This window comes from Pygoscelis adeliae, unplaced genomic scaffold (assembly GCF_000699105.1).
Source record: "Pygoscelis adeliae isolate BGI_AS28 unplaced genomic scaffold, ASM69910v1 Scaffold728, whole genome shotgun sequence".
Classification (NCBI taxonomy): Eukaryota; Metazoa; Chordata; class Aves; order Sphenisciformes; family Spheniscidae; genus Pygoscelis; species Pygoscelis adeliae.
Window position 1 is genome coordinate 211,672 of NW_008825337.1, and position 13,566 is coordinate 225,237.

A 13,566-nucleotide genomic window follows, 5' to 3' on the forward strand; every position below is an offset into this window, starting at 1 on the left:
CCCCGCGGCCTTCCCTGGTTCCCCCTCAGACTTGTTCCAAGCGTCCCCCTTTCCTTTCATCCCCCCCGAGCTTTTATCTTCCTTAGTCTCCCCTTCTCCCCCAGCCGTTTTGCGGCCCTCCTGGCTCTCCTTCCTCATGCCAAATTGCGGGGGGGGTTCTTCCCCTCAGTGCCCCCAGCGAGCGGTGCGTGCTTCGCCCCACTGAGGGGTGCAGGCCCCGGGGTCAGGCTTGCCCCAGCCTTCCCGCAGGCCTACCCAGGCCCCGATGCCCCCCCCAGCCCTGCCGAGTGAGTGCGCGTGGGGTTGAGCTGAGCCTTGACAAGTGGCCTCGGAGGCAGTGAAGGTGATCGTGCGCTGCCGGCCCATGAACGAGCGTGAGAAGGCTCTCGGCTGCAAGGCGGTTGTCAGCATGGAGAGCGCGCGGGGCCAATGCTTCCTCCAAAACCCCGCCGCCGCCGGCGAGCCCCCGAAGCAGTTCACCTTCGATGGGGCGTACTACCAGGAGCACAACACGGAGCAGATCTACAACGAGATCGCCTACCCGCTCGTGGAGGTGAGTGGTGCCTGAAGCAAGTCAGACACAGCCAGCACGTAGCCTGGGACGTGGGCTGAGGAGTTTTATGTGGGCAGGCGATCCCTAAGTGGAACTGATTTATGGACAGACACAGCCCTGTCTGCTGTTTAGAGTGGCTTAGCTGCAACCCTGGGGTGCAGAGGAGGGCAAAACAATGTCCCGGCAGTAGGCTGGGAAATTGGGAAGAAAAAAACGTTTTCAGCAGCCAGCAGAGCACTGAGGATAGAATTACATTTAATTGTTTTAGGCGGATGTTTATATGAAAGATGAACCCCCCTGAGCAGGCCCTAGAGATGGTAGCTGGACAGAAACTGGAAAGTGATGTGAGGAGAAGGGGGACAAACAAGACTCCTGATCATTTTAGGGACATTTTTACTGTCAAGCGAGAAACCTTAGAGAAGACAGGGAACCTCAGCCTGTTCTAGACTGGCAAAACGAGAGGGGATATATTTGTTTCCTTGTTAACACATCAGCATGGTAAGCAGCTAGGGTGAGAAAGGAACCAATTACGCAAAAAACCTCCAACCCCCCAGAAAAGCCAATTTCATTAGAAGAAGAAACAGGGATAAAATGGCTGGTGATATTTTTAAGATAGAAGTTCATGAGAACAAGCAGGGTCTGAGAGAGTAGGTCATTAGATTAATAGGTTTTTTAAGTTATTATTTTACTTGAACCTTAAGAAATCCAAACATCTTCTGTTCCTACCATGCTTCTCTGAAATAGGAACACGTGAAAGTGAGGCCTTCTTTCAGCCAGCTTTCCAAGAGAAAATTATTCTAACCTAGAGACCGACCTTTTGGCCACCCTGCAGTCAACTAGCATTCTAGTTGTCTCTCTGGGTTTCATAAGATTTTTCTGCCCTATGACAAAAATATTCTGGTCTTCTAAGTGTTGTCAACTGCCCTTCCACTTTTCAGCACCTGCATTTCTTCAAGTTTTCCATTTTTGAGAGAAAACCATCAATTTATATGCTAGTAGAATGCATTTTTTTATTATTATACTCTGATGGCATATGGAGATCAAGCAGCTGTTTGATGTTTACTTCTAGCTCTTCCTTTAAAATACATTTTGCGAGGTGGGACTGAATCTGGACGACATACTTCCTGTTATGCAAAGGGTGAGGGTAATGGCTATTTTATTTGGTTTTCCTCCATTTCCAGGGTGTCACTGAAGGTTACAACGGCACCATATTTGCCTACGGCCAGACTGGCAGCGGGAAGTCATTCACCATGCAGGGAATCGTGGATCCTTCTACGCAGAAAGGCATAATACCCAGGGCATTTGAACACATTTTTGAGAGCGTACAGGTAGGTGTGTAACGATGTGAGAGAGATCCTGTTGTAAGATTGTGTGATATCGAGAAAGATGATTTTTTTGTGTCATACCCCCAGGACTGAGTGCCGATTGCACTCGGGAGCAAGAATGGGGACAGGCTTTTGGGTACGCTGCCTCTCATCCTAAAGCTGAGGCCCGTGTATAGTCAGATGAACTGCACCCTCGTCTCTGCTGACTTTATGGACTCACACTTGAGGTGTTTAAGGACCGCAAGTCCCTATAGCGAGTGTGTTGAGTAGTTACACCTGGGAATGCCAGGAGAGATTTGATGAAGTGCTGATGGGAGGTGGGCACCCAGCTGGCACTGAGGATCTACATGGGCTGCCTACTCGCCTTCATTTTGAGAACCTTACCCGAAAATCGTCCCTGTTTTGTGCAGTGTGCTGAAAATGCCAAGTTCTTGGTGAGAGCTTCCTACCTGGAGATTTACAATGAAGACATACGAGACCTTCTAGGAGCTGATACCAAGCAGAAGCTGGAGGTGAGGCGGAGTCAATGTGTCTTAATCAGGAAGTGCTTTAATTTGCTCAGATAAGTGTTATCACATATGCCTTGCAGAAGTGCAATAATACGCTCTGTCAGAAGCTGAATGCCAGAATATTAAGATACAGTGATGAATATGGAAGCCAAGAGGAGATTTTGAGGGACGTTAGTGAAAATTTAGTAGCAGAAGGAACAGGATCCAGTCCCACGTGTCCTGCTTGATAGGGGCCGGTAGCTTAGCAGAAGCTGCCTGAAAATCATTACTGGACAAGGATGGAATAAAGTGCTCGTGGGGCAATTTCTTCCTAATCCTCTTGATCTCACGGCCGTCTCTAAAGCGGGAGGATTCTGTGCCTTATAAATGTTTAATCTGATCCAGTGTAGCTGTGGATGATCTCATTACCTGTCTAAAACAAGAAAGGCTGATCTTTTTTGAGGGGACAGAGCAGATATTACTCCCCATGGGAACATATGGGGAAGGTGGGTGGTTTCCAGGAACGCAGGAGGGTGAACTTCCCTGAAATCCCAAACAGGGGGCTGATTTTTATAAAATTTACCTCTTGGTGGCTTTGCAGATCTTTTTGCACGTATTCCTGGAGGAAGCTGCAAATCTCCTGTCCTAATTTACTTCCCTGCAGGACTGCCCTTGTGAAGAAAACCGAGGCACTAGCACCATCTGCCGCACAGACGCGCCGAGATGGTGACAGACCCAAGCTGCCTTACGGGGCAGATGTTTTTTTAACAGGCTCCTGGCTTTCAGGGAGGCAAAACCCTCTCCGCTCCACCTTCCAAGCATGCTTGGCATGTGCGTGTGGAGAGTGAGGGATGGGAGAAGGGGACTTGCTGTTTCGGAAGGCGCTTGTTGCAGTTTCCCATCCTTTGTTCCACATCAGCAGTGACACCGGTTTCCATGACGACTGCAGTTGGCACTGGGAGGGCAGGAGTTGGGCAGAACAGTTTCCAGGGTAACACCATCACACCGGTGACAGCCGCTGCCTGTTGCTGCCTCCACCGAGTAATTAAGGGAGGCATGTCCTGCGGAGACCGAAACCCCGGGCTGACCTACTGCTTTCTTCTGTGTCCCCCAATTCTCCAAAATCCCATTTCTGTTTGTTCCTTTGCCTTTCAGCGTCAGTGACTTTGGTGACTCTGAAGCCCACAATCGCCTCCTGTGGTATGAAACCCGGTGAAGAGCAGGTTTTACGGTGCTCTGCAAGGAAAACGCCCCCATCAGTCTGTCGTGGAGTTAAACAACAGCCATGTCCTCAGTTGGGTGTTCCCCAGAGACTCTGCAGCACCCTCACATACAGCCGGGCCAGCCGCAGGGTTCTCCTGTAGCACAGGCAAAAGTCACGGTGTATGAACAGTCTGGCTGTGATTCTGTAACTGGATTCACCCTGAGCAGTCACGGCTTTAGAACAAGGCTAAAATCCTGCCTAGTTTAGTTTTCAGCCAGTTCTGCTCTGTTCTGTGGGGATTTTTTAAAAGCAAACGCTCTATTTTACATTGCTTCTTGTGGCGCGTGCATCACTAAAGTATCTGAGGATCGTCTTTGGAAGTCACACTGCCAAACGCAGTGTCTATCACCCCATGACACTGAGTCATGACAGCCATATCTTGATATCCCAGCTGACACGATAAAGATAGAGTTTTGGTTGTGAACTCGGCAGATGTGGGGCGTAACATTGCTGCTGAAAATGAATTCAGCTCGTTTAAAATTCCCAGTGTGGAGGGAGCTTCGGAGGGGGCTGGTGTAGGAGTGCAGGGATCTCTCGATTGTTTTTTATTTTTTATGTAGGTTTGATGGATCATTCAAGATTTTGAACACTTCAATCATTTATTAGCATGCTGGATGACATTTTTCTTCTGCGTGATTGATAATTGCTGAAAAGATGCTGTTAGGTATTTACCACTCCGTCTCTATCCAGGTGCCTGAAGAGGATTTTAGACCATCTTAAAAATGAACTAATCTGGAGGAAAAATTATTATAGTCCGCCTGCGCATGATGGGTGTGACTTTGGGAATTTTGTCAGGGAGATCAAGACGCCCTCTCAGAGCGGAGGGGTTCAGCAAAGCACTGGTAACAATATCTGTGACTACTGAATCTGTGCTTTGATTTTTAAAAAGCTCTCTGACTGAAGAGATACTGGAGCCCTTGCCATAATAGGTGAAAAATATTTCAGTTCTTATTTTAAAACATGCAGCTTAGTAATAGGGGAGGTAGAAGGCGGCTCGGCGCAGGTTTCTTGTGGCCTGGGAGATGTCTGAATCAATCAGCAAACTTCTAACTTCAATTCTTTTTGCCTGCAGAGCCAGGAAGGTGGTTCCCCCTTTTTGTGTGGTTTTATTTCTCCTTCAGAAATACTAAAGCTTTTTGGTGGCAGCCAGATAACTTTTTGCTGTACTGCAGTTTAATTTCTCCACATGCAAAACTCGCGTAGCCCTCAAGCTTCTGGACAGTTTCCAGCGCGCCTTCCCGTAGTGTCGGTGCGTCTTGTTCTAACCTGTCTTGCGTTGTCCCTGTTTGCAGCTGAAGGAGCACCCAGAGAAAGGGGTGTACGTGAAGGGGCTGTCTCTGCACGCCGTGCATAGCGTGGTCCAGTGCGAGCGGATCATGGAGACAGGCTGGAGAAACCGAGCAGTGGGTTACACCCTCATGAATAAGGACTCTTCCCGCTCCCACTCCGTCTTTACTGTCAATATGGAAATCTACACCGTAGGTAGGTAGCTGGATGTCCTGCGTTAGGCCTGAGCCTAGCAGAGCACAGAATCTGTGCGGTCTGACCGCTCACCCCGCAGCAAAACGTAGATCCTAAATGATTTTAGATCCAGTAGAAATCAGAATTGTGCCCTGACATGGACATTCTTCACAGTGTGAAATGGCTGAGTATTCAATGTCTTTTTTTTCCTTGATTCCCCCTTAGGAGAGAAATGTCTTACACTCAAACTGGGAACATATTTAATTCTCCTTCCATTTCTTTTATCTTCTAAAACCTTTATTTCCAGCAAAGGGTGCTAAATCTCACAGCCCATACAATGGCTTGGAGTTCAGGCGTTGTACAGCCTGGAGAAACTTGTTATCTGTCTTGTCTGACCTCCTTTACAATGCAAGTCAGATCATTTCACCCAACAGTTCCTTCATTGAGCTTAATCACGGGGTGCATCTTTTAAGCAAACAGCTAATCTGGCTTTAAAGATGGAATAAAAGAATCCCTTAATAATGTTTTAGTGACTAATTTTCCTTTCTCAAGTATCTCATTTCCATTGGCGTTTCTTTAGCTGATAAAGCGGCCTCGCTGGGTCTGAACGCGTACCTCGAAAGGGTTTTTCTCTGGGACTAAGAAAGGGATTGGTCTCCTATATTCTGCCTAGCCCTTGACCCCGGCTGAGGCTGTGAACAGCTTGGCTTTGTTTTCTTCAGCTGTTTCAGTCATGGGGAAAGTTACACAAATGTCTTCCTAAACTGTGGTTCCAGATGTTGGTGACAGTGTTTTCCTCTATCCAAAATGGTGTGTGTGTGTGATTTTTGGAATTTCTCAACTAGCACAGCTGGTGGATGCTAATCCGTGCATTATGTAGGTCCATAAAATTCCAACTTTAATCCTAACAAGGAAAAGAAGTATTTACTCTCCTCTTTTGTGTTCCAGATGGGTGCAGGGCCCTTAATCTAGCCTGCAACAATTTCTCTGATTTAAAGCTTTGAAAACTTGTTATATAGAACAGAGTGGCAGGTGGGGAAACCTGCAGTTTTGGCAGTTAAATGGAAGACAGCTGGAATATTTGAGGAGAAAGCTGAGGGTTCTGGCACAATCCCCATAACTGGATGGTTCTGCTAGGGTAATCATTAGTTGAAATAGTTAATGAAGTTGGTATTTATGTTGTCATCTTTAGGCTTCATGAAGAGGTGCGCGGGGAAGTTCAAACTTACTTTCCAGTTGAGCCTGTAGTAAATTATAATTTACAGGGAGCTGATATTTTAAAGGATCTCTTCGCAATTATGTAGACTAAAATTACTCTTTTTTTAAAGTAACAGATTCAGGAATTATGGCTCATACCAGGCCCTCTGGCTGCAGATGTTTGAAATGCACAAGTTGTCATCAGTATTTTTACCGTATTTAGCGTAGCAGATGTTTTATTCCTTTACATTGTGCTTAGGGATTGATTTGTTAATGAGAAAGACGCTGTAGATTTGGCCAGTGCTTATGCCACCAGCACTGGCTGAAGGGCCGTAGGAGAATTAGACGGGCAAGACTTTTGGGCTGCTGCAGGCATTTTAGCAAGAGTCTGGGGACCTTGTTACACCACGGAAATGAAACCGCTAAGCTCCAAGATTGAAACAAACAGCCTCGTGGGTAAAAGGACTGGCAGGAACCAAAACAACTTCTTAATTGCCTGTCAGTGTTTACATAAACAGAGGGAAGGAGGGAAAGGGTTAGAAAACCTACCTTTTGTGACTGTCCACTCACCCCCGCTCTCAGAAAGGTTAGTGAGAGGGTGCTCTATTTAAGCTCCATCTGGTTGTTTTTTTTTTTTCCCAATCCTCCCATGTCTTGACATGCCAGAAGGATCTGGAGTGAAACAAGTTTGCTCTGCAGCAAACATTAAGTTCCGCAGTTAACAATCTGTTGCTGTAACTGGGGGAAATATCCTGGGGCAATAGATTTTAGATTTTTTTGTTTACCTGTGAACTTTTAACTTTCCCCCATGCATCATATTATTCGTTGCTCATGTTTAGGTATTATCCACAGCCCTAAAGCTTAACTCTGACTAAATTGAAGGCTAGGTTTTGCAGAAGTCTGTCTGGAAAAGGGCGGACTCGGTTAAAACCTTGATGTTCTTTTTGCTTGGAGCACTAAAGGAGCTCTTCCCTTGAACTTGGCTTGTAATCGTGAGGGATGATTGGGACGTGGACACCCAAGAGTATGGTCCGGCGCTTAGGACAGTAGTCTGTGATTTGGGAATGTGTGTCCAAGTCTTTGCTCTGCACGAGGCTGGGAAAGTTAAGTAGCCAGCGAAACCGAGGGGTTCCTAAAGCGACCGAATGCACTCTCTCTTAGTCACAGGGGATTTGTGTCATCACGTTAATCAGGCCTCAAAATGCAGATATTATATGCGTGAGGTGTGCGCCCAGGTAGCTGGGGAGCTAGCTGTTAACTTCAGCTCAGATCTTCTCTTGCCTTAAAGCGGTATGTTGGGAATGGCACCAGCTCACTGGGTCTGACTCCTCACTCGCTGAGATCCAGCTCCTCATCCAGGTGGTTCGGGCTGAGTGCAGTCCCAATTTCTTGTAGTTTGCCTGTTTCTTGCCTGCGTTCCTTCATTTTACTTTCTCACTGAGAATGTCATGAGTTGAGGAGGAACAGATGCTGCCGAGCATGCCTGTGTGCTGAGTCACGGCGCAGTTTTACAGCTATCTGGGCGAGAGGGGAGATCTGCTGGGCTTCTTGAACGTTCGAGCCAGATGGTGGACCTTGATGGTATCTGATAGAATGTGCTTTTTCTTTTGAAGCATGGCAAGAAACCTTGAATACGTCCATTGATTAGGGTAGGTTGGATTCCAGTCTTGAGAAAAGCTGTAGTTTGGGAGTTCATGGAAAAACTGTTTCCCAACGTAGTGTCTACTCCAGCCTTTCCACGGTAGTCTGTAGAGGTAACCTTCCTGCTTGTCTCTCCACGTCACGCAGGTGTTCAGGGAGCCTGCTCTTTTGCCTGTGCACTCCAACGAGCCCTGCTCCAGTTGCTGCCCGTTGACTCCTCATTTCATGCTTCCTCCCTTCTTTCTCTCCAATTGTCAGACATTGTTTAGCTTCGTGAAACAACCTGAGGAGGACGGAAGTTGTATAAACTCATGGTCTGACCTTGTTACTTGCAGAGGGCTTTGCGTGAAATTCTAAACGCTGTGGGAATGTATGTGTGTGTGTGTTTTCAGAGCTCACTAGGAGAGTAAGAACGGGTATGAATTCTTACTGTGCAGGATCTCATTCAGGAAAGTGCTACAACATGTAGTTCTAAGATTAAGTAGGTATTTACTTAAGGGAGTCAGGGCCCAGGCCCAAATGCAGACAAAGAACAGGGCTTGAACTGGAACGTAATGCCAAGAGAGTCCTATTTCTTGACTGTTAAGATGCTTCCTCTTAAGAAGAGCCTAACCCGGAATTATTTTCTTGCAGATGAGCAGGGGCAGGACCACCTTAGGGCCGCAAAACTCAATTTAGTGGATCTGGCAGGAAGCGAGAGACAGTCAAAAACCGGAGCCACGGGGGAGCGGCTCAAAGAGGCCACCAAAATCAACCTCTCCCTCTCAGCTCTGGGCAATGTCATCTCGGCCCTGGTCGACAGCAGGTGTAAGCACATCCCCTACCGAGACTCAAAGTTGACCAGGCTGCTGCAGGACTCCCTCGGAGGGAATACCAAGACGCTGATGGTAGCGTGCTTATCTCCGGCTGATAACAACTATGATGAAAGCCTCAGCACTTTGCGCTATGCTAATCGAGCGAAAAACATCAAGAACAAGCCCTGTATCAACGAGGACCCCAAGGATGCTCTGCTGAGGGAGTATCAGGAGGAGATTAAGAAGCTGAAGGCCATTCTAGCTGAACAGATGAGCGCGAATAACTTGTCAGGTAGGAGAGCCCTTAGTGGCGCCAGAGATGTTTTATCTTTGACAGAAGAAAAGAGGTTTTTACACGTAAAATGCTCACTGGATTTAACCTCAACCTGTCCCTTATCTGTTGGAGGAAGAGTTCTCCATTCTGGTAATGGACTTTTCCTTCACTGTTGCCAAATTGACTTTATTCCACTGGTAAAGATCATCTCGGTTATCCAGTATTTTCAATAACAACAAATTCTGTTAGAAAATGTTGACGTGATTCAAATCCTTCATGGTTCTTCATCATTCTGGCTAGAATTTGGTCAGTCACAGAAGAGGGGTTTCAGCTGGCAGAGCAAAAATGAGCTGCTAAAGAAATAATAATGTAAAATTCTTTATTAAATATATGTTTTCAAGTTTAGCATTCAGCCCCTGTTCTCCTACACTGTGAATTTTTGACACTACAAGAAAAGTTTTGCCCTGCTGATGGCACTGCTTACGGGGAGCAGCACTGTCCTCTCTTTGAGGATTCAGCCCAGCCTCAGCAGGCTCGCTCTTTGCTATGAAGTACGAGTAGCAAATGTGGGAACCAGCGGGTAAGAGCAGTCTTTAGGGAGCTGATCACCTTTTGAGAATTATCCCCCAAAAAAGGGCAACTTCCAGCAGAGGAATAAGGCTGTAAGATTATTTTTTTTTCTTCCCCCCCCCATTTCTGCCACCTTTCAGAAACAGCTGTGAAGAAAGAAGGCAATTTCCTTGCACCTTTCATCTCCTTCCCAGTGTCTTTTATCTCCCAAATCTGTTAGCATAGCCCTGGAAACCAGTCTCCTGTTATTCTGTGAAAGAGATCAGATTTCTATTTGCTCTCATATACCTGAAGCTTAAACCTTTCCCCCCGCCCCTGCTCAGCGCTGACTCCTTCTCTCCCCACACCTATGGAGTCCCAGGCCAGTGGGCGTTTTGGCAGCACGGCACACGAGCGCAGTTTAAAGGAGCGCGTGGATTGCGATGTTCTTTGCTGGCAGCCAGGTTCTTTGTTCTGTTTCCAGGCATTCTACAGACAATCCCACCCAGTAATTGTGAGTGATTTTTATTTCTGCTTTGCTTTGTAGGGCTTCTGCCTGCTGGGACTGCTCACCTGGAAGTGAAGCCAGCTCCCCTCCTCAAACCCCAGTTAGATCTTGAAGCAGAGAAGCAGCTGATCAGAGAAGTAAGTCAGGAGGAGGTATCCCATAGTGCCTTTGACTAAGGCTTGTGGGTTTTTATAATAATCGTTACAAATATGGTGTAGGGCTGTGTGGTTCAGCCTTTTCAGAACACTTCCTATTTTTAGGTCCTTGGGCTTCTCCAATGGACAGAACGTGTGTTGATGGAGGCCTTATTTACAATGCCGCTTTCTCTCAGCATTGTTCCCTCCTCTCTGGAGATGAATTGGAATGGATTCCCAAGAAGAATTTTTGAAGTACACATAACAAGAAGAGGAAACTGCATGTGAAACTTAGACTCCTCCTGTCAGAGGAGGGAGATATAGGGAGGAGGAAAGCAGTAGTCAAAAGTGTTAGGAACAGTACAGGGATGAAGATGAAGAGGGGATATGGAGCCAGGAGGAAGAATGAGGAGTTGGGGGCCAGAAGGAAATAAAACTCTCCCCTTGCTCTTTACAAAGCTCCTTCCAGGGCACCACATCTGCCCAAGCCAGCGGTTTCTAGGGCTGACTAGTCACCTTCCATCAATACTGTGTCGACTTAAATCCCAGAAAAAAAATCAATGAATACAGGATGGTAAAGTTTTATTGGGGTGGACATAAGGTGTGACCTAGAATGGACGTAGATGTGACCTCGTGTACGGTCACAGGGCTGTTGCGTCAGGCTGCCTGCTGTGCCTTTCAGGAGTACGAAGAGAGGCTGGCCCGACTAAAGGCCAGCTATGAAGCGGAGCAGGCGTCCCGTGCCCGCCTCGAAGAGGACATCAGTAGCCTGAGGAATCACTACGACCTCAAGCTGTCTGCTCTCGAGGAGAACCTCAGGAAGGAAGCAGGTGTGGACGAGGCAGGTGGAGGGTGCGCAGTGCAGACTGAAGGTTCCCTGATGCTGTTAATGCACTGGGGGGGGTTGGCTTTAGGCGTGAGCAGACACAGACTGTTTTTGCAAAGTCAGATTTGTTTGCAAAGTCAGTTTTCTGCCAGCAGCTGCTACTGCAGCAAGCGCTGCCTGGCAGCAACAGCAGTCCCTGCTCTCAACCGTCCCTTATCGCCAGCTGGAGCGGTAACTCTGGCTCTCCTGGGCCGCTCATGAGACCCTCTGTCCCAGCTTTGTCCTCTTCCCTATTTCCCTGACTTCTTTTCCCCGTCAGGACCAGCCTGGCCCTACCCTGTAAGCCTTGAGGCGATGAAATGCGATTTGGTGAGTTTCTTCTGACTTAGCGCAGCGTTTCTCTCGAGCAGAGGTTCGAGCTGCAGAGATGACTGGTCTCAGCAGGCGCTGCTCTGTCTCGATCCGATTGGCTTTGCACAGCTCACGCCCAAGACAAGGGTGGCTGCGGCAGTCTCTTCCATCGCATGCAAACGTGATGCAGCCCTTGGTCTCCCGGTGGATTATCAACACCATCGCTTTGCTGGAGGGCGGATATTCCTCTCGCATACCTATAAATTGTTGCCAGCTATCCTCCTCGTTACTGCTTTTCATTTATACTTCCGCAGTGCCTCAGAGCATGTTTTGCAATGCGCTTATGCAACAACACTTATTGTCCAATATTAATTCTTGAACCTATATTCTTCATTTTTGATGCTATCACTTTCTAAGGTGAGAGGTTCTCTTTCCCCCCTCTGATTACAAACGTACACCCCCCTGGCCTCTGAAATAGATTGTGTGTGAACACGAGGACCCGGGCTCTCCCAACCCTGTAAAATCTGCCTTCCTTACCTGATACGCCCTCTGGGTCTTTGATGGCTTTTACTGGCCAGCATAAGAAGCAAATAACAGACCTTTTCCTTCCAGACACATAGTTCTTAGCTTTTGGTGAAGACTTTGTGCGACGTTTTCACAGGTTTATGCTCTAGTTTTGCAGAGCTCGTTACTGACATCGTGGGTATTTCCTCTTTCACTCTTCAGCTGCCATGAGGACTGAAACTACTCCCGACGAGACACCCTTGCCTGAAGACACTGTTGCTGCAGCCGATGAAGAGCCAACATCCGCCCAGGTACCCTTCAGGCTACTTTACCCCCCTGGGCTGAATAAACCCGAGTGGGTAGTGTTGTGCTTCATCTATCCCCGTACTCGCATTGCGTCTTTTCAGAGCTGTGGCCTTCGGTTTCCTCTTGTCCTCAGGACCCAGCAGCGCCTCGGACTGTCCAAGACGCTGGTGGTGTGAGCAGGGGGAGCGCTGGAGCAGAGGTGGCTGTCACTGCTGAGGGGATTTCCGTGCCTGCAGACCAGCAGCAGGTGCTCGCCAGGTCAGTGACCGCGCTGCTCCTGCTAACTGCCTCTCGTGCATTGCTTACGACACGCACAGGCAAGAAGCAACCGTGTTCTTCCGTGGCATTACAACTGTCCAGCTTCAGCTGTGAGTTCAGTGCAGCACAAAACTAGGCAGACGCGTGTTCTTTACCCCAAATTAACTTTGTCCTATTTGGGCAGATAAATAGCTGTTAGCTGCGGCGTTTGACGATGCCAAGTGCCAGAATTATGGTAAGAGAAAAATCTGGAGAGGTCCGTGTCAACAGACGCGGATACAAAAAAGCGTGCTTTCCTGATAACAAATCCTGCCTAGATCCGCAGGCAGGGAAATCTTTTCCTTCTCTGGCTTTTTGCAGGTGTAATTTATGAGGAGTTTACAAAGTTGAGTCTGGCGGTCGCTGACAGAGCTTAAGTGCCCAAACGGGTTGTGGAGGCAGCCTCATTTTCCTCTTAAAAAAGGTTCTTGAAGGGCACTTAGAGTGCAAGCGAGGTAGCAGGCCTTCCTGCTGCTCGCTGTGCGTGTGGATGGACGAGAGTGCGTCCTCCACGACTCTCCCTTGTCACTGAGGTCACTTTTGCCTCTTAACTCACGCATCTGACAACGTTTGCGAGACATCAGCCAGAACTGACATCAAAATTTCCCAATAATCACGTTTTAGGGGCGGCATTAGACCCAGGGCCTGGAGCACAGGGCTGGGATGTTGCTGGGCTGTTTCCAAAATAGACACTTAGAGCAAATTCTGCTGATTTCTCTCTCTCGCTCCGTTGCGTGGAATTATATTAAAATTAGAGGCGCTCAACATAAGATACATTGTGGATGATGGGAGTTCGATTCTGAAAAGTCTTGTGTTTTTTAACCAGTCTTTCAGCTTTACTGTGAGCTCCTGTGGCGCATGCTTGCTCTGTTGGGCCTCTCCCAGCTAAAAAAGGAGCTATTAAGAAATCTAGAACAGCAGCGTTCGTAATTTGGGGGCAATTCTGTCTGTTAATGGAGAGGTCTCCAAAGAAACCATGCGTTTTGACTATATCCAATATCAAATTGGATATCAATATTCCAATATCAATATTCCAATATCAAATCTTAATATTGCAGCGTTCCTTTTTGTGACAAACAAGCGAAAAACGCTCT

At 47.6% G+C, this 13,566-nt stretch overlaps 1 protein-coding gene across 1 annotated transcript in view; it reads left to right on the forward strand.

Annotated features, from left to right (window-relative positions):
• The first annotated feature begins 364 nt into the window (after positions 1-364).
• Positions 365-13,566, forward strand: part of KIF17 (kinesin family member 17) — a 22,405-nt gene continuing 9,203 nt past the window's right edge. The window contains exons 1-10 of the mRNA XM_009330342.1: positions 365-553; positions 1,735-1,881; positions 2,289-2,390; positions 4,923-5,112; positions 8,563-9,010; positions 9,201-9,217; positions 10,094-10,191; positions 10,871-11,018; positions 12,092-12,180; positions 12,309-12,433. Of these exons, the coding sequence (XP_009328617.1) occupies positions 365-553; positions 1,735-1,881; positions 2,289-2,390; positions 4,923-5,112; positions 8,563-9,010; positions 9,201-9,217; positions 10,094-10,191; positions 10,871-11,018; positions 12,092-12,180; positions 12,309-12,433 (1,553 nt within the window). The remainder of the gene's footprint in view (positions 554-1,734; positions 1,882-2,288; positions 2,391-4,922; positions 5,113-8,562; positions 9,011-9,200; positions 9,218-10,093; positions 10,192-10,870; positions 11,019-12,091; positions 12,181-12,308; positions 12,434-13,566) is intronic.